We start from the raw sequence: 18,141 nt of genomic DNA, 5'->3' as shown, positions 1-18,141 counted from the left end.
TGTGGTCCCGCAGGAAATCAATTAAGTATTTCAGGGTTATTACCAGCAATTGTATAAAAGCGAGGGTACTTATTCAGACATAGAGACGACCAATTTACTGGAGCAGGTGCGATTGCCAACATTGGTGGAGGACCTCCAGGATGTGCTTGAGGGCTATTTTGCTCTTAACTCAATGCATACTGGTAGGTCTCTAGGCAGTGATGGTCTCCCTGTAGAATGTTATCGTAAATATGCTGATATACTAGATCCCCGGTTAAAGAAAGTATATGATAATGCATTTGATACAGGCATTTTACCGAATTCGATGAGGGAGACGATCATTATGGTCTCACTGAAGAGTGGGAAGGACCCTTAGGCCTGTGATTCTTATCGTCCGGTATCATTACTTATGTGGATGCTAAAATCTTGGGAAAGGTGTCGGTGATTAGATTGTCTAAGGTAGCGCTCAGGTTTGTTCACCCGGACCAATGTGAATTTACAAGGGTGGCGGGGGGCAGAATACCACAATTAATTAGAGTTGCCTCCATCATGTAATGGACCAGGTGAAACACTTAAAGCGGTAATTCGTGTTGGCTTCTTTGGATGTAGTAAACACCTTTGAATCCCTAGAATGGCAGTGGTTACTATGGTCTGGGTGAAAACATTTTAAAATGTTTGAGGCTGTTGTATAACAGACCAGTGGCCAGGGTGAAAACGAATGACTGGATCTCGTCGGAGTGGACACTGGAAAGAGGGACAAGGCAGGGGTGCCTGGTGTCGCCCATTTAATTTTCTATGACATTAGAGCCGCTAACCAGGTTTTTTAGAATGTAAATACGGGAGACAGGTATATTGGCAGGAGGGGTGATGCATAACATATCTTTATATGCAGATGATCTGTTGCTTTATATGTGTAACCCAATGGAAAACGTGGCTATTATTTTAGAGGTACTATGTAATTTTCGCAGACTGTCAGGCTTTCATGTCAACCGAGAAATGTCAATTTTGTTTCCTTTAGCAGGCCTCCGGCTGTGTGAAATTTCTGCTCTCCCGGACTGGGGAGTGCAGTTAGAACCAGCGGCATTCAGATATTTGGGCATCCACATTTTTCATGATATTGAGGAGACCTTTGTGCACAATACAGGCTCGACGTTATCAGGGATTGGGGATGCAGTGCCATTGTGGAATACACTACCTTTGTCATTGATGGGGAGAGTGGCATTATATAAGATGGTGGTATTTCCCAGATTGTTGTATTTCTTTGTCAATATCCCATATGTGATAAAAAAAAGATTTTTAAAAAAATGCTAGATGAGAAGATTGGAGAATTGTTGTGGCACACGGGTACACGGCAGGAAGCCTTAGTGACACTGGGAAGGCCATGTTTGGAAGGGGGTTTGAATTTGCTGGATAACGAACTTTATTTTGTGGCGGAGCAATTACAGTTGGTATTCGATTGAAATGACCCAGTGGGGGATGTGATAGTTGGCCTGCTGGGTGTTATTCTGCAACACCGCAGGGGGCTGAATTAATATGGAATCCCATACGTGAGAAACTTGAGGGTATTCTCCTAAGTAGACCCCGTGCATCCCTTATTCAGGTGGCCAGAGAAGGGCTGGCTCTCAGACCCAACCTTGGGGGTGGACAAGCGAGGGAGGATCATCTGGGTAGGGGAACGTCGGGTTATGTTCGGGGGGAATACCCCAGGTGAGATGCGGTACACACTACCGTATGACACCTTTCCCCATCCTACCCCGTAGGGTATCTAGAAACTCAACCCCCCCTCTTTTCAGACACAGACACTTTCTCACAGACAACTCACCGTGAGCAACAATGGATTAACACCTCCCTACCCGACATTCTCTCTGTTACCATACACCATTTCAGAACCCATACCGTTACCCCCCACACTCCCAATGACCCCAATCCCAACAGATACCAAACCAGAAGCGAAGTATAGAACCTGGGGAAGGAAAGTACATATGTCACCCTGTGCTCTACAACAACCCATCTGTACATAACACTACAGTTACCCCCTTCACCCTGATGGAAACCCACATGGCTTTTCCTGTATTCTTCAGAAAAACTACAACTCCCATAATCCCTCCACACTGTTTTTCACTAAAACCACTGGGACGAGGAGGAGAGAGATTGAGAGGATGAGGATTACTGACAGAGAAGCATGGACACGGAAGATAGACTCCCCCTTTCTGGATCAGACTGTCCCACTAATGAGGCCAAGCAAAGTCAGGCCTCCCTTCACAACCATGCACACCTGAATCCAATCACAACTCCCAGGAAGTATAAAAAGCGGAGCAGGAGAGCACACTCGGAGCGAGTTGGGGATGCTGGAAGGTGCACAAAGCCAGAGGAAAACCAGAAGAGCTGCAGAGACCTGGAGGAGGAGAAAGCCGCCCTGACACTGGTCCTGTGAGTCCAGGAGAGACTGCACTGCGGAGGGGGAGCTGTACCTCCAGAAGGCAAGACCTGGGGCAGCGGGAGTTGCCTGGCAGTACCCACAGCAGGACTCCTCCCCTGGGCCAGTCAGGCAAACCCAGGTCTCTGAGGGTCAGCGAAAGAGACCCTCACTCCAGCATAATATCCCCTTTTATCTCCTGCAGCTCCAACGCCAAATGCCGTTTTGGGGAGCCGGGAAGTGGGAGCAAAATCCCTTTTTAAAAACTGAGAGGTTTGAGAGGAGACTCAAGCCCGGCGGATGGAAGTCTTCTTTGTGAGAGGGGTCCGAGCCTGGCAGAGGGAGACCCTTGTGAACTTTGTGAGAGGGGTTCGAGCCCAGCAGAGGGAAACCATTGTGAACTTTGTGAGAGTGGTCTGCGCCTGGCAGAGGGAGGCCCTTGTGAACTTTGTGAGATGGTCCATATGCAGTGGAGGGAGACCCGTGTGGCCTTTTGGAGAGAACTTTTGGGAACAGGGTCTGCGCCCGGAAGAGGGAGGCCCTTTGTGAACCTTAAGAGTCTGAGCCCGACAGAAGGCGAACCTTGGGAATTTTGTGAGTGAACTGGCACCAGAGATAGAGTGGTCCGGCGACACGTGGACGCTCATTTGAAGGTCTCGGGCTGGTGCCCCCTCTCCCAAACCAGGAGAAACAAAAAGTACCAAGAGGCCTTATGGGAGGCTGGCGTGAGGTGTCATGGTGGTCATACAAGTGTCAAACCAAACCCCTTGTACAGTCAAAAGTCTTTGACACGTTGTCGAGGCAGATGGGAACCCAACTGATGGATGCCTGCGAATTGGGGTGAACCTTAACACACCCTAGAACATTGTGATGAATGAACCGTGCAAGCCTAACTGGGGGCTTTAGAGAGCCTGATTGGGGGCTGAGGCAAAGGGAAGAACATAGTGGTCTAGAATGACTTTTTGTTGAAATGTGAACCATGGAAAATGTGAACGCGATTTAGAGATGCCAAGAGAAAGCTAGGGGAAGGAAACCCCTGCTTTCTTATAAGATTTAGACATTGTGAACAGTGGAAAGTGTGACCCAAACTGAGGGAATTGTGAAACTGGCATTTGCGACCGATTGAGAGGAACGCAGTACGATCTGTGATATTGTGATAACGATTTGCAATCGTTTTTCTTTTATATAGGCCCTTTTTATTTGACTAGACTCCACTTGGACGGTATTCTTATCATTTGATGGTCGTAGCTTGCTCCCATCTTAGATTTAGATGAGGCGTTTATCTCACCCATTTTTACAGTTTAATAAATACCCTTGAACTATGATCACTTGTGTCTGTCTTGCTTTGATACCATGCCTTCCTTACACATAGGACTGAAAGTCACTGCAAATGTTTTCCAGGCTGTAAGGATGGTGTGGAAGCATTTATTGACTAATCTACATGTGAAGGGTTTATATTGCCAGGATCTGCCATGGGGGGTTGATGTGGGTATCCAGATGTCCATGAGAGGAGTGGGACTAGCCACACTATGGGAAAAACATTGTAGGGTACTGGGGGACCTGTGTGAAGATGGGAAACTAATGTCTTTTGACCAATGGAGAGAGGTATATGGGATCTTGAAGGGATGCTTCCTGTTGTATGCAAAGGTGGTTAACCGATTGGCCAGTGTTTGGGACACTATTCCAGAGGAACCGGAGAGTAGCTTGGTGATGCAGCTGTTGTATCAGAAGGGGAGAGAAAGGGAAAATCGTGAGACTCAATAATGCATTGCAGGCGGTGCAAACCCAGAGATCCCTTGTAATAAAGGAAAAGTGGGAGGGGGATATTGGGTCTCAGATCTCAGATGAGGAATGGGTTAAAGTGTGGGAACAGGTGAAAAAGGTATCCCACGATGTGAGATTCCAACTCATCCAATTTAACATATTGCATATGATGTACATGACTCCAGCGAAGCTGCACACCAGGAAGCCTCCATAACTCATGAATGCCCGAGGTGCGGCACTGGTCCAGCAGAATTTTGGCATATGGTGTGGAGTTGTCCCATTATAGTGAATTACTGGGAGGAGGTGGTTTTCTCGTAACAATGGGTGGTTACACTCAGACTACCTGTATGGTCCAAAGATATGTTTGTGGGGGTAATTCTGGGGAAGAAAAGACATAAAAATAGAAAGAAAATCGCACAATTTATGTTATCCTGGCAAAGCGGCAAATGGCGATTTCCTGAAAAATTCCCAAAGGGGCAATTGTTGAGACAATGGAGTCAAGATATATGTAGATTGGGTGTGGCGGAAATGGAGATTTTTAGGAGAACTCGAGATCCTGACTCAGAGGATGGGGTGGAGTTGGATTGGGGTCAGGTCCTAAACGAGATGGACTCTTCTCCAGATCTGAAACTCCCCTGAATGGCAAATGGAGGGATGGAGAAGGGACATAATGGATGCTACAGGAACTGTGGGGGAGGGATAAGAGAGGGGAGCAATAAGGAAACATGGTTCGATGCGTGGGCATATGGGATAAGGGTAATGGATGTGTTAATTACTGTAATCATTAACGATTTCAGAGGTATTGCTGAAATGGCATGGCTTGTTTTTATTTGGAAAACATTTCATAAAGAAAGTAAAAAATAAATAAAAGTGAGATGGGATCAATCTTTCCAGCTCATAATAGTGCAAGAGTAGCAGGGTTGGTTACAATGCATTTGCTTGGATTCTGGACCAACCAACTCATTCCTGATAGAAAAGGTATAAACTACTTCAAAATCTATTTCCCCAATCCCGCATGCCTGGCAGGTTTAGGGTCCCTTGTCTGAGGAAATGGGTGTTTGCACTATTCAGCATGCTGACGCTGTTATTCAGGCCACGAAGCGTTTATGTTTTTTGTTACACTAACAGCAAAGGCCAGATAGGCAGGCACAGTGAAAGGTTGACTAGATGTTATGTCGGGTTGTTATTGAATTCAAACACATTTGGAATGTAACAGACGACCAGTTCCAAATCCTATTTTTCTGTCCAGTTGTTCATTTGACAGAATGCAGAGTATTTACACAGACAGTTTTATTGAGCTCCAAATTAGTTGAGGGAGAGAGGGATGAAGATTTACAATTAGAATGGAACAGACCAGATGCATTTGCAGTAACCTCCATCCAAAATGTCACGCCTTTTTGTGCAAATTGTATACTGCATTCAGCTGATCTTTGTCAAGATTAAATGCTGTGGGAGATTTCATAGCAATACCTTAAAACACAAATCATCCTCTGAGTCCAATGTAAGCAGCTATGGCCTGATTTAGAAGCAACACTGTGTGTCCCGTATGTTGTGTAGTGTTTACACAATTGTATAATTAACCTATGCATAAATAAATGATGACGCAGGGACTGGATCTGGCTCCGTACTCCTTTATTATCCTCATTATCATAAATTCCAACCCCTTCCCTGCCTCGCCCTTTCCCCCACCGCCCTTCCGCCCCTCGCGCTCCGTCCATTATTTTTTCGAAGGCCCGCATTCTGCTAAGCAACATCCCCGTCTTACTTATCATAGAAGTTCCAACTCTACATATGTTCAATAAGACGTTCATTGGTTAAACATATCTCGTTCGTAATCCCGATTGGGACGGACTACTAATCGCCCACTGATGGTAGCCATTAGGAGCTGATATGTTGTTTTTTCTTGGGTCGAGATGGTTTTAATGACACTTTTCACCTCTTTCCCTACTAAATTTGCGAAAATGTCCAGTTTGTTTGGGGCATCTTGGTTCCCCATTGCTCTCAAAAACTTTTCAAATTCATCTATCCATTCCTGCCATTGCTGTCCCTGATCTTCCTGAGGCTCAAGGGTAAATGGGTTGGGGCGGCGTAAGTAGCTAACTGGGTTTGTGGGTGCCCCATCGCATTTTCAGTTGCCCCTGCATCTCCACTTGCACTACCAAAAGACATGGTTGCCTGTCTTTGAATTATAACGAGTTCACCCTCCTTTCTCGTTTTTCTTGGGTATGCTGTTGCCAATTTATATGCAATGCGTGGTTTGTAGAAGTCAACAGTTGCCAGAGAGCGTTATTTATAGTTGGAAGCGCTCTGTTGAGTTTTTAGGTATCTTATTATTCTGCACGTTTTCATGTGTGCAGCCTTTGTTAGTTTATGTGTCCTTCCATGCTTTTGTTATTGTCTACTCAATTGTGCACGTTTATTTGGTACAAGCAGTTTTTACTGGGAGGCATCGCTACAATATAATATAGCTTTCATTCTTTTTTTTTTATATAACATTTTTTATTTTTTTTTTGACATCATCAAACACAACAACAATATGTAGTCGACATTTGGTCACCACACATAACCCTTTAAACATTTATAACATTTAAACACTCAGGTATACATTTCTTTCCGGCTTCAGGTTTCTGTTTGCATATATTGTAAACTTGTTACATCTAGAGTTTCTCAAAGTCGTTCCGATGGCTTATATCAATTCACAGGTCAGCGCTCAGTGTCTCCATGTCTGTTCTTTGCTTGCCTTCAGCTATCCTCCCATTTTTGCCATATCTTGGCCGCTTTCTCTGGGCATCCTCTTGTAGTGTACACTCTCACCTCCATTGGGATACACATGTCCACGTCTGCTACCCATTTGGTGTATTGTGGCGGTGTGGGCGAGCCCCATAGTTGGGCTATGTTTCTTTTGGCAAGACTCGTAGTCGTTGTAAACATGAGTTTTTCAAATCTGGATAGCTCTATATCCGCAACTATTCCCAGTATCAGGAGTTTGGGGTCCATCGGTATTTCGCGGTCAAGTACTGCTGAAAGCTTATCGCAGCATTGTTGCCAAAAGTCTTGTATCTGCGGGCATTCCCATAGGATGTGGAAAAAGGTACCCCTCATCTGGTGACATCTCAAGCAATTGGGGTCTGTCGCTCTTCCCCACTGGTGCAGGGCCTCCCTGGGATAGTAAACCCTATGTAGGATTTTCAACTGTACTAGCCTGATCCTGGCTGAAATTGCTGATTCCCGGGGGTGCATGAGTGCCATTGTCCAGTCTTCCGCTTGTATTTGACCCACATCTCTTTCCCACTTCTCTTTAAGTCCTGTGAGTTCTTTCGTGGCAAATGAATTGATGGCATTGTACATTGTGGAGGTTACTTTATGCCCAATCCGTTCCATCACTATATTCCTCTCAATCGGGGTGCATTCCTGTATATTTGGAAGATCTATTTCGCTTGCGGTAAGTGCATGCCTTATTTGTAAGTAGTGGAAGTGCTCCGTGGTGGGGAGGTCGAATTCGTCCTCCAGGACTTGGAATGTCTTGATTTCGCCATCCTGTACCAGGTCTTCTAGTGTTTGTATCCCCGCCTCCTCCCAGACCGCCCATTTGGGAATGTCTTTAAGTTCCGGGAGGTGTTTATTCCACCACAGGGGTTGTTTCAGCGTGACTCTTCCTTCCCATCCTAGGTATTTATGCGCATCCGTCCAGATCTGTGTTCTCTGAGCCACCATTGTGGGTGTAGTTTGTCGGGTTTTCTTTTGATACAGGCTTTCTAGCGGGGTGACTCCATGATCCGCTTGGGCATCTGCTCTGTTGTGTGGTATCATTGGATCAGCATGCAGGCTATCATCCACTACCGACATTTGGGCAGCCCAATAATACGTCTGCAGGTGTGGCAGCCCGATTCCTCCGTCCCACACTGAGCGCTGAAGGGTTCTGAGAGCAATTCGTGGGTGGCCCCCTCCCCAAAGCAATTTCCTGAGCGATTCATCTATTTTATGAAATTCTGTTCGGGGTATGTATAACGGTGCGTTCTGCAGGGCATATAGAAACCGGGGGAGGGCCAACATCTTGAACAAAGCAGCTCTTCCCAGTAGGGTGAGCGGAAGGGCTATCCAGTGTTTAACGTCATTTACAAATCTATCCCTTACTGGGTGTAGGTTCCTTCTAATATACTGACTTAGGTCTGTTGAGATTTGTATCCCCAGGTATCGGAATTGCTCTTTCTCGATCTTAAATGGGTTATTTGCTAGGGTCGCTGCATCTAGTCCTTTTATAGGAAAAATCAGGGATTTGTCATAGTTTACCTTCAACCCACTAAAGGCTCCATATGTAGTTAGTATGTTAGTCACAATGGGGCTGGAGATCGTTGGGTCACTAAGGTAGATTAGTAGATCGTCTGCGTATAGGGACACCCTGTCCTCCCAATCCTGTGCCCAGCGGAACCCCCTCCAATCCATGGATTCCCTCAGCATTATCACCAGTGGTTCTATCGCAAGTGCAAACAACATCGCCGAGAGGGGACATCCCTGCCTGGTACCCTTCCCGAGTTTAATGGTTCGTGAGGACCAGCCATTGACCCTAACTTCAGCCATCGGGGCATTATATAGGAGCTTAACCCAGTCTGTAAATTGCTGTCCAAATCCCATTCTACCCATAATGTACCACAGGGCCTCCCAGTGGATCGAGTCGAAGGCCTTCTCGAAGTCAATAGTGAGCAGTGCCAGCGGGTCCTGTAGAGTGGCCGATCTTTCAATGGCAGAGTAAAGCCTGCGTATGTTCATTCGTGTGGATCTTTGTGGCATGAAGCCGCATTGGTCTGGATGGATTAGGGAGGTTATCACTGTTTGTAGCCTGTTGGCTAGTATTTTGGCCAATATTTTAGCTTCCATGTTAATGAGAGAGATTGGACGGTACGAGCTACATGCGTCTGGAGGTTTGCCTTCTTTGTGTATTACCACTATGCTGGCTTGTCTTAGGTCCGGTGGTAGGATGCCTTTCTCTTTCGCCTGCAGGAACATTTTGAGCATGTGCGGTGCCACTTCTCGGGTGCCAATTTTCTTCCATATTTCCACTGGAAGGCCATTCGGCCCTGGGGTTTTTCCGTTCTGTAGCTGGGAGATGGCTGTCGTCAGTTCTTCTTCTGTTATTGGAGCCTCAAGATTCAGCTTCTGGGTTTCGTTTAGTATTGGGATGGTCACTGAGTCCAATGTGGTGGCGTCCAGCGGAGTTGTCGGTGGAGCATACAGCTTTTCGTAATAGGTTGCAAAGGCCTCCGCTATGCCTGAGTCTGTTGAGGCCCATTCCATATCTGTGATGCCTATTCGTCGCACCAAGAGGTGTCTATCCTCCCTTCTTTCCAACCATGCCAGCATTCTGCTGGCTTTGTCTCCCGTTTCATATATTCTTGCTCGTGTAGTTCTGTGCGCTTGTTTCGCGCATGTCAGTGCCACATTGTGTAGTTTCTTTTGTGCCACCTTTAGGGGTGTGTTGTCATCTGTCATTCCTGACCTTATGAGGTTCTTATCAGCTCTTCTCACGTCTGCTTCTGCTTCTTTTACTTCCTGCTGGTGTAATTTTTTGTGTGCTGAGGTCCAGCTTAATATTTCACCCCTTAAAGTTGCTTTATATGCTTCCCATACTATTCCAGCGTCTTCCACGGAGTTCTGGTTTAGTTCAAAGTACATTTCGGTTGTTTCTTGGATTTTCTCCGTTAGTTCTGGGAATCCCAGGTAGTATGCATTTAGTCGCCACTTCAGTGGGGGCTGAGGTCTTTGTGTCTCAAGCGTCATCGTGAGTGGGGAGTGATCTGATATTCCTCGGGGTTGCAGGGTTGACTCGATCACTTTGTGCATATTTACCCCAGGGAGGAAGAAATAGTCTATCCTGGACATCGATCCGTGTGCACCGGAGTGGAAAGAGAATTGTTTCTCACCTGGGTGGAGGTCTCTCCATGCGTCTGCAAGGCCCAGTGCTGATGCGAAGTTGGCCAGTTTGGTTGGTCTTGCCGGATTTCCCCCTCTCTGATGTGTGCGGTCCTCCACGGTGCTCATCACCTCATTGAAGTCTCCGCCCATCACTAGCGTATCCACTGGGTTATTTACTATTATCGGTGTGATTTCTTCTAATAGGGGGGCCAACAATGCTGGGGGCGAGTAGATCACCATTGTAGCTATGGTTTGGTTCCATAGTGTGCCATGCATAAACACAAATCTGCCTCCCGGATCTTGAATTATTTGTGTTACGTCTATCGGGGTTCTTTTGTTTATTAGTATTAGCACACCTCTCGAACCCATGGAGAAGCCTGCCTGGATTGCTGTTTTGTATTTGGTTTTTTTGAAGAATTGACAGTTCGTGCCCGCCAGGTGCGTTTCGGTTAGCATCACTATATCCGGATCATGTCGAGTAATATATTGCATTACTAGTCTTCTCTTTATGCTGTTCCCCAGGCCATTCACATTCCATGTCATGAAGGCAAGCTTTTTTCCCTTAAGTCCAGCCGTAGTCATTACTCACTGAGTTTGTGGCCATATGTAGATGTTTAGTTCTTGCCATTTGCAAGCTTCTTTTATTCGAAGAGGTCCTGATGAGCCAGTTGTCCTTTGGATACCTGTGTAACTCCCGATCCCCCCGCCCTATACTCCTTCCCCAACTGAAGCATCTGTCGCCCATTAAACAAAACATCTATCTACTTATAGTCTCTTTGGTATTAGGAATACCTCAATGCGTTCTTCGTAATTGTCCGGGGGGGTAGTGCCGCGCCAGGTTTTGGGGCCGCCAGCATACATTTCACCAATTGTTATGTTCGTTAGGTGGTCCTTATTTAGTTTCACATTATGGTAATTTTATCCTTCGTCCGTTCTTTCATCTATTCGTCTTAGTTTCGTGGTATCGCTTCCATATCTTGATAGGGTAGTGTTTGTAGGGGTTCGTTTAGCTTTGGTCCATTTCTCTTTGATTCACTGCTTTTGCCTGGGTCTCAGGTGTCATGAGTTCTTTCATCTCACAGTCATGTTTGTACTTAATCACTTCCTCTCTGGGGTCTCGCCTCCATTTCTTGATGGGGTATCTCATTTGGGGGCTCATTCAGATGTGGTCTATTTCTCCTTGGTTCTAGTCGCTTGCGTGGGTTCCATTCCCCCTTCAGATGCCCCTCAGCCCAGGTCCATGCCTCTCTGGGGTCAGTGAAGTGTACTGTGGTGCCATTGTGGTATATCTTCAATTGCGCAGGGAATAGGAGGCCATACTTTACATTTAGTGCCTGTAGGCGCTTCTTGAGGGGGTCAAAGGATTGTCTCATTTTCTGCACCTCCCTAGTGAAGTCTGGAAAGAGGCCTATTCTGGAGCCGTTGTATGTTATCTCTCCTTTTTGTCTGGCCATTTGCAATATAGTATCACGATCTCTGTAATTAAGGATCTTCGCTACCACCGTTCTCGGTTGCTTCCCAGGTATTGGTGTGCCCGTTGGGACTCGGTGCGCTCTCTCTATTGAGAAGAGTGTCGACAGGGTCTTGGGAGCGAATAGGTCGGTCAGCCATTTCTCCAGGAAGAGCTCCATGGAGTCCCCTTCAGTCTTTTCCGGCAGCCCAAGTATGCGTATATTATTCCTCCTTGATCTGCCCTCCCCCTCCTCCACCCTGGACTCTAGTACTTTGATGCGTTCTAGCGCTCTGTTCATTTGCTGGCCCATACTTCTTAAGTCATCCTCTGCAACAGATATACGGGTCTCGGCCTCACCAGTGCGGGAGGAGAGTTTTTGGAGATCATGTCGCAACAGAGAGACTTCTGTGGTGATGCTATCCATTTTGACTTCCATTGAGGATCGTGAGTTGGCAATGGCATTCATCACGTCCCTTAGGGATAGAGATTCTCCAGGGTTTTGTGGATCTGAGTCCGTTGGTGGGGGCAGATTGGTGGTCGTGAATTGTTCCATGGTGCTCTGATTGGCCCCTTTTTTAGTGGTTAGTGCCTTATCCTTACCCATTGTAGCAGCTATCTGGTTTGCTGTCGTTATGTAGTGCGCAGTTTCTGGGTCGTTTACGGGGTAGTTCGTCTGGCGTTATTTGGTCAGGAGGTTACCTTCTCGGGCAAGTGGTTCACTGTGTGAGTTCCTGATCTTTACGTGGATGCCTCCACTAATTTGCGTTATTGCATCATTCCACCAGTGGACTTCATCGGCTGGTGGGTTGGTTCTTGGTTTCACCCTTTCTCCTTTATGTGTCAGCCACAGGCTGGTACATCGGCTTGACAGTCTCGGTTCCCCTGTTGCTTTCACAGTCTTGGTAGTACCAGCACGATTCTAAGGGCAGTTCTGCGTTTATGTGTGTGATCGTCGCTGGTGAGAGGATTAGCCAGTACGCCTCGTCTGGGAGTGTTATGCGCCACCTTAATTGTGCTGTCTTAATTGGTCCTCATGTCCCCCACCACTCTCTTCCAGCAATATGTTTTAGGGTGCTTCCCTCCTGCACTCTGGGGTACAGGTGGAGTGACCCCAGGGATTGTACTGTCTCGAGGGGGTGGGGGGGGGGAAATTACGGGTCGCCCACTCCAACCGATCACCCTCTCCTTACCGCTGTGTTGATGCGGGTTCGGCGGGCTCAGTTCTGCTTCGCGTGTCTCGGCAGCAGCATGCGTGTAGATCCCTCGTCCCCCTCCGCTTCGGTTCACACTGGATCTCTCACAGGGCGTGTGGGTTGCAGTCTCCGTGCTGTGGATCTAGAAGGCGTCCCTCGTCTCACGGCGAGCCTGCGGTTTCAGTCCGGGTTTGGGCGGTTTCGGGGGTGGGCTATGGTAGGCAGCCCTCCGTGCGATGCGTCGGCAACAGCGACAGTCGAGCAGTCCGGCCCGCAGAGGGTTGTTTTTTCGGGCGAGGTCGCTCGTTTTCTGGGGCCCGCCGCCACCCCACTCGTCGGTGGGAGGCAGGCAGCGACTTCGACCACGCTCACACTGTCCCCCAGTGCACGGTAATCCAGCGGTTGCAGTCTCTCTCACGCTGTCTCAGGATGACTTCGCTGCACGGCGCCCCAGGTCAGTTGCCGCGTACGGCGGCCATTTTGTCGGTCCCGCGCGCTGCGGGCCTCGTTTCTTCTATGCGTCTCAGCCAGGGTTTCCCGCACCGGTTTTGGTCCGGGATCAGGCGGTTTTGCTCCGCAGTGGTTCTTGCCTCATCAGAGCGATTTTGGTCCTCACAGGTGGTGATTATGGCAGGATTTCAGCAGGATCTTGCTGGCGGCCCCGGAGCGATGCGAGATCACGTCTGCATCGTCCGCCCGCTCTATAGCTTTCATTCTTAATTGGCGTGACCACTATTGCTCTGTAGGCCGCGGTGTTTGGTTGTCGTGACAACCCTCCACTTGTTAACAATATGGCCGTCACGTAGAGGACGTTTCCCATGGTCCTTTCCTCTATGCTTTGCAATTTTCTGTTGCCGGCGCGCACTTATGGTATTCATAAAATGCAGGTAAGCATTGGTATTAAAAGTTCCTCTACAATGTATTTTGGAACTCGCAGCAATTTTTCTTTAGAGTTTTGGTGATTAACTGCTTGTTGTTCCGACTGTGGCTTTTTCCGTGTCCTTACACAATTATTTCTTTGGTATTCAAATGCGCTCGGGGTGGGCATGGCGGGCCGGCCTGCGCAGCACTCCTTACCGTGTTTTAGCCGTTCCTCATTCTCACACGGTAGCACTTGAATTTCTCGTTGCGGTACCTCACTGCGATCGGTAGCTGTTGATCACGTTAGACAGGTCTTCTTCCGCGTCGTCTCACCCGGGATCCTCCTCTCCTTTTTCGAGAATTTCCACTGCGATCGGCCTCCTCCTCAGGTCCGCGATCCTTCTCTGTCACTTCTGCTAGCCTCAGCCATCTCCACAGTCTCCGCTTTCCTCGACATCCTCTGCAGGTCACTAATTCTCCTTTGCCCAACTCTGCAGGCCACCACTGTTTCGTTAGTCTCCCTCTCAATTTTGTCCTTTTCTCAGCGGGACATCAGCATGGACCGTGACCTTGTCGCCAGTTGTTGTGTAATTGTATCATTAACCTAAGCATAAATAAATGATGACGCAGGGACTGGATCTGGCTGCGTACTCCTTTATTATCCTCTCATAACTGCCAACCACTTCCCTGCCTCGCCCTTTCCCCCACCGCCCTTCCGCCCCTCGCGCTCCGTTCCATTCTTTTTTTCGAAGCACCGCATTCTGCTTAGCCACAACACCGTATGACACTGTTTCAATAATCGAGTCCACTGACGATGGGTGACTTCGGGTGTTGGAGTGATTGTAGATTGCGAGTTTATCTTGTGTTTTTACATAGTCACATTTCTGAATGAGCAAGTGGATAAGGGTAAGAGTTTGAAGGCCCTCTTCTGCCTTAGGCCCACTTCCCACATGATATATTGCTGCTCTCTGGTGAGCACAGGAATGTCATATTTCTGGTTCACTGACAACACTTGTGTGACCTTGAGGTTCTCCTCATCCAATGTGAACCAATGTCAGAACCAATGTCAGAAAGGGTTTATGTCAGTTCACAAGATGAAAGTGTTGTTCAATTATATGGGCAAGTGTTACAATCACTAAACAGAATAATTTCTCTACCATCCCATTTATATTAAACATCCTTTGGAAATGCATTTTTTTTATTGTCATAATCACAATGATAGAGTGAAAAATGAACTTGCAGGAAACATTGAAAGTATGCCAATTACTATTTCATTTCTCTTTTCATGGTGTAGGCACATAAGGAAGACAGCAGGCTGCATTTAAAGGCAAACCTGATAGTAAAGCCTTGATGAAATGGTTCGATACTTACCGACCTGGGTACAAAGTAGCATGGCGACACAAAGTCATCATTATAAGTAGTTTTAAGATGCCTGAAAGACAGAATTTAACATTTTAATTCTAAAAAAAAGAGTAGTTGCACAGCCATAAGAACTAATTTCAAGTAGCACTTGCTCCTAGCGTTTAGCATTAGGAGGGCTCCAAACCTTTGACATGCAGGCTGAGCAAAGATCTCGGCAACAAGTGATTAACTCACTGAGGTCTCTGTGACAAAGCCCCATGCTTTATGTGGGACCTTCTGTGAGGTGATTCAAGGGGCTGAATGCCTCCGCGAACCAGTGGAAAATGAGACTGGGGGCGATATGTGGAGATCCCTGTGTCACCTTCGATTGGACCTTGTCACAGGGTAGGAGACAATCACAGGAACTCAGAGCGATAGTCATGTTCACCGTACCCCTCTCCAGCCCCACAACAGGCCATAGCATGACGGTCACAGGGAGGTTGACCCTGACGACTGCATTCAATATCCTGCTATGCACCTCCCTGCCCAACTGTGAGAGCATGAAGCTCTCAGTAGGCAGACCCAAACTCTCAGCAATGGAAAGCAAATGCCCCCTTCAAGCAAAGCATATTCCCTTTACCAGACTCTACCGGTGTGTGTTTTCATACTGTCACAGTACACTAGATGAGCGATAAATCAATTCTGAGCCCCAGTGCAACACTCTCCGTAAACTCCAGAGATCTGCACTTGATATAACGTTGCAAGTTTATAGGCCCCCAACAGCAGGGTTCTCTGCGTGTGAGCTCTGCATGCTAACAGCATATGAAACAAAATTAACAATTAATTGTGTCAGGGCAGGGCATTTCCTCTCTGGTGATACAATATTGCAAACCGTAGTAACAGCAGAGGAGGATGTAGCAACCATGGAGTGAAGGTGGTAACAACAGAGGAGGAGGTGATCACAATAGAGTAGCTGGTGGCAAGAAGGTGGTAACAGCAGAGGAGGAGCAGATAGCAGCATAACAGAGAGGAAGGTGGTAACAGCTGAGGAGAATGAGACAAGAGCCAAAGAGAGGCTGGTTACAGCAGAAGAGGAGGTGGTAGCAATAGAAGAGGTGGTAGCAACAAAGGAGGATGTGGTAGCAGCAGAGGAGGAGCTGATAGCAGCAGCAGAGGAGGACGACAGTGGTAACAGAGGAAGTGAAAGCAACAGACTATGAGGTGGTAGCAATATAGGACAAGGTGGTAGTATCAAAGACGGCAGTACCAAGAGAGGAGGAGGCAGTGGCAACAACAGAGGAGCAAAGCAAACCCCTAGATAGACAGAAAAGAAACCCTGAGGCAGCTGCGTCGGCCCGAAGCAGGACCATGTGGCAGGAGGAACAGGAGTCTCCCAGGGAGGGTAGAGTAAGATCAGAGAGGTGAGGTGAGAGGGAAAGAAGGGGCCCCATTAGGGCAGGTTTGCAAAGACCACTCTCCAGCCTTCCCTGCCAGCTACTCCCACTGACCAGTCTGCTGAGGAAACAACACTCTATGATTAGTAGAGGGGTACAGGACCCCAGAAAGCCTCCAATCAGTGCTGCACGTAAAGAAGAGTTTGAGAAATCCTAGTGCTCCTAGAGCCTAGAGCTCGCAATGCCCTAGAAAGGAGAAGAAGGGCAATTGAGCACGGATTCCTACTAACAACTGGGAAGGACATCAGTGAGGCCAGGAAGGCCTGACAGCCGGGGATGACCAGGGAGGACCTTTTTATTACTGGAAGATCCTGTTTCTATTCCACCCAATAAAGGTTTCACACCTGCAGCTGGGATCTTGGCAACATTCTCACCCAGATCTAATTCTGTGACAGTTGATATCCTGTTGTCTAGGTTTTTGAAGTCCACTTAAATGCTTTATTAATCATGTACTTGTCATTAAAGTGAGCAAAAACAGTCTGAACCAATTATTTAGAGTAGACATTCACCTATAATAATTTACGAATGGATGTTTGTTTTTCATGGTTTCTTTCTATTGGCCAGAAAGAAGATATAGCAGACTGCTTAATACTTTCTATATTAAATGACTGCCTAGATTTACATGGGATGTATGTCACTGGCTTCCCATGTATACATACATTTAAATGCATTACATTTTACATTAAAAAAATATATTCTAACAAAAACAGTTTGTCTCTAGTCCAAGATTGTGGGATTCTTCTCCAAGATTGTGGGATAGGGGATGTATTCTCAAATTATTAAACTAGTCTTATTCTGTCTGTAAAAATGAAACCAACATTCATTTATTATGTGAATCTTGTTTAGGACGGGTTATCTCCTAAATATTCAAACACGATCTAGGGTCTCGCTGGCTGCGGTGTGCTAAGTATATATTGCTAGTGTTAACACAGCAATACATGTTCTAAGACACAGTGTGCCCGAGATTACAAGGGTGTGTGAGCAGAGGTTAAGTCCTAAAAAAGTGGTGGGACTCATTAGCATTCGCCGTGGGATGTCGCGTCACCAGAAATTAGCATGACAATGTGACATATGCAAATTGCATTCAATTGGCTTTGCATAATCATACAAATTGCTTAGGACAATGGCATTTGCCTTTTGTAAAATCAACACACACAGAAAAGAGAGGATATTTTCTTCTAATAGTGTTCTGAAACCGTTAAAAGGTGTGGATGCGTAAAACTCCAAGGACCAATCCCAATGTTTCCCTGGAACATGCAGTCCCGAAATGTGACATTTCACCTTCAGCTGTTTGATATTTCTCATCAGCTCATATGGTGCAGTAGTGAATTGCCCGGCCGGCTAAAATGGCAACCGTGAACGGTTTAAGTTAAAAAAACACAGCCAATGCTTCTCATTTCACACACAGCCTTTAAAATACCCAGAGGGACGGCGTCTGCCTCTGAAAAAAGTGGGTGGACGCCGTCCACCCGCATGTACCCTTGACTTGAGCCCTGTGTGCGTGTGTGTGAGCCGGGGGAGTGTTTCAATTAATGGTTCCAGGCCGATAGTCTCACAAAGGTTCTGGAATGTTTTTGGAATAAAATATATGTTATGTTATTAGGATTAATATCATGCACTGCTGCGATTTAATTGGTCTTCAGGTACGGAACTGAAAGAGAAGGCGCATGGGTAGAGTTATTGGGGAGAGAGGGCAAATGTATTTATAGCTTTGCTGTTGTGTTGATGCATTCAGTTCAGAGGGACCCTGAGCTTTGTGTGCAGTTCAGT

At 46.9% G+C, this 18,141-nt stretch overlaps 1 protein-coding gene across 1 annotated transcript in view; it reads right to left on the bottom strand.

The window, feature by feature from the left end:
* The window catches only part of CFAP95 (cilia and flagella associated protein 95), a 244,276-nt gene that overhangs the window by 78,509 nt on the left and 147,626 nt on the right, over nt 1-18,141 (bottom strand). The window contains exon 5 of the mRNA XM_069625791.1: nt 14,948-15,008. Within this exon, the coding sequence (XP_069481892.1) occupies nt 14,948-15,008 (61 nt within the window). The remainder of the gene's footprint in view (nt 1-14,947; nt 15,009-18,141) is intronic.

The sequence above is a fragment of the Ambystoma mexicanum genome, chromosome 6p, assembly GCF_040938575.1.
Source record: "Ambystoma mexicanum isolate Mex_15411 chromosome 6p, UKY_AmexF1_1, whole genome shotgun sequence".
In the NCBI taxonomy this organism is placed as follows: Eukaryota; Metazoa; Chordata; class Amphibia; order Caudata; family Ambystomatidae; genus Ambystoma; species Ambystoma mexicanum.
This window is presented reverse-complemented; position numbering and strand designations above follow the sequence as displayed.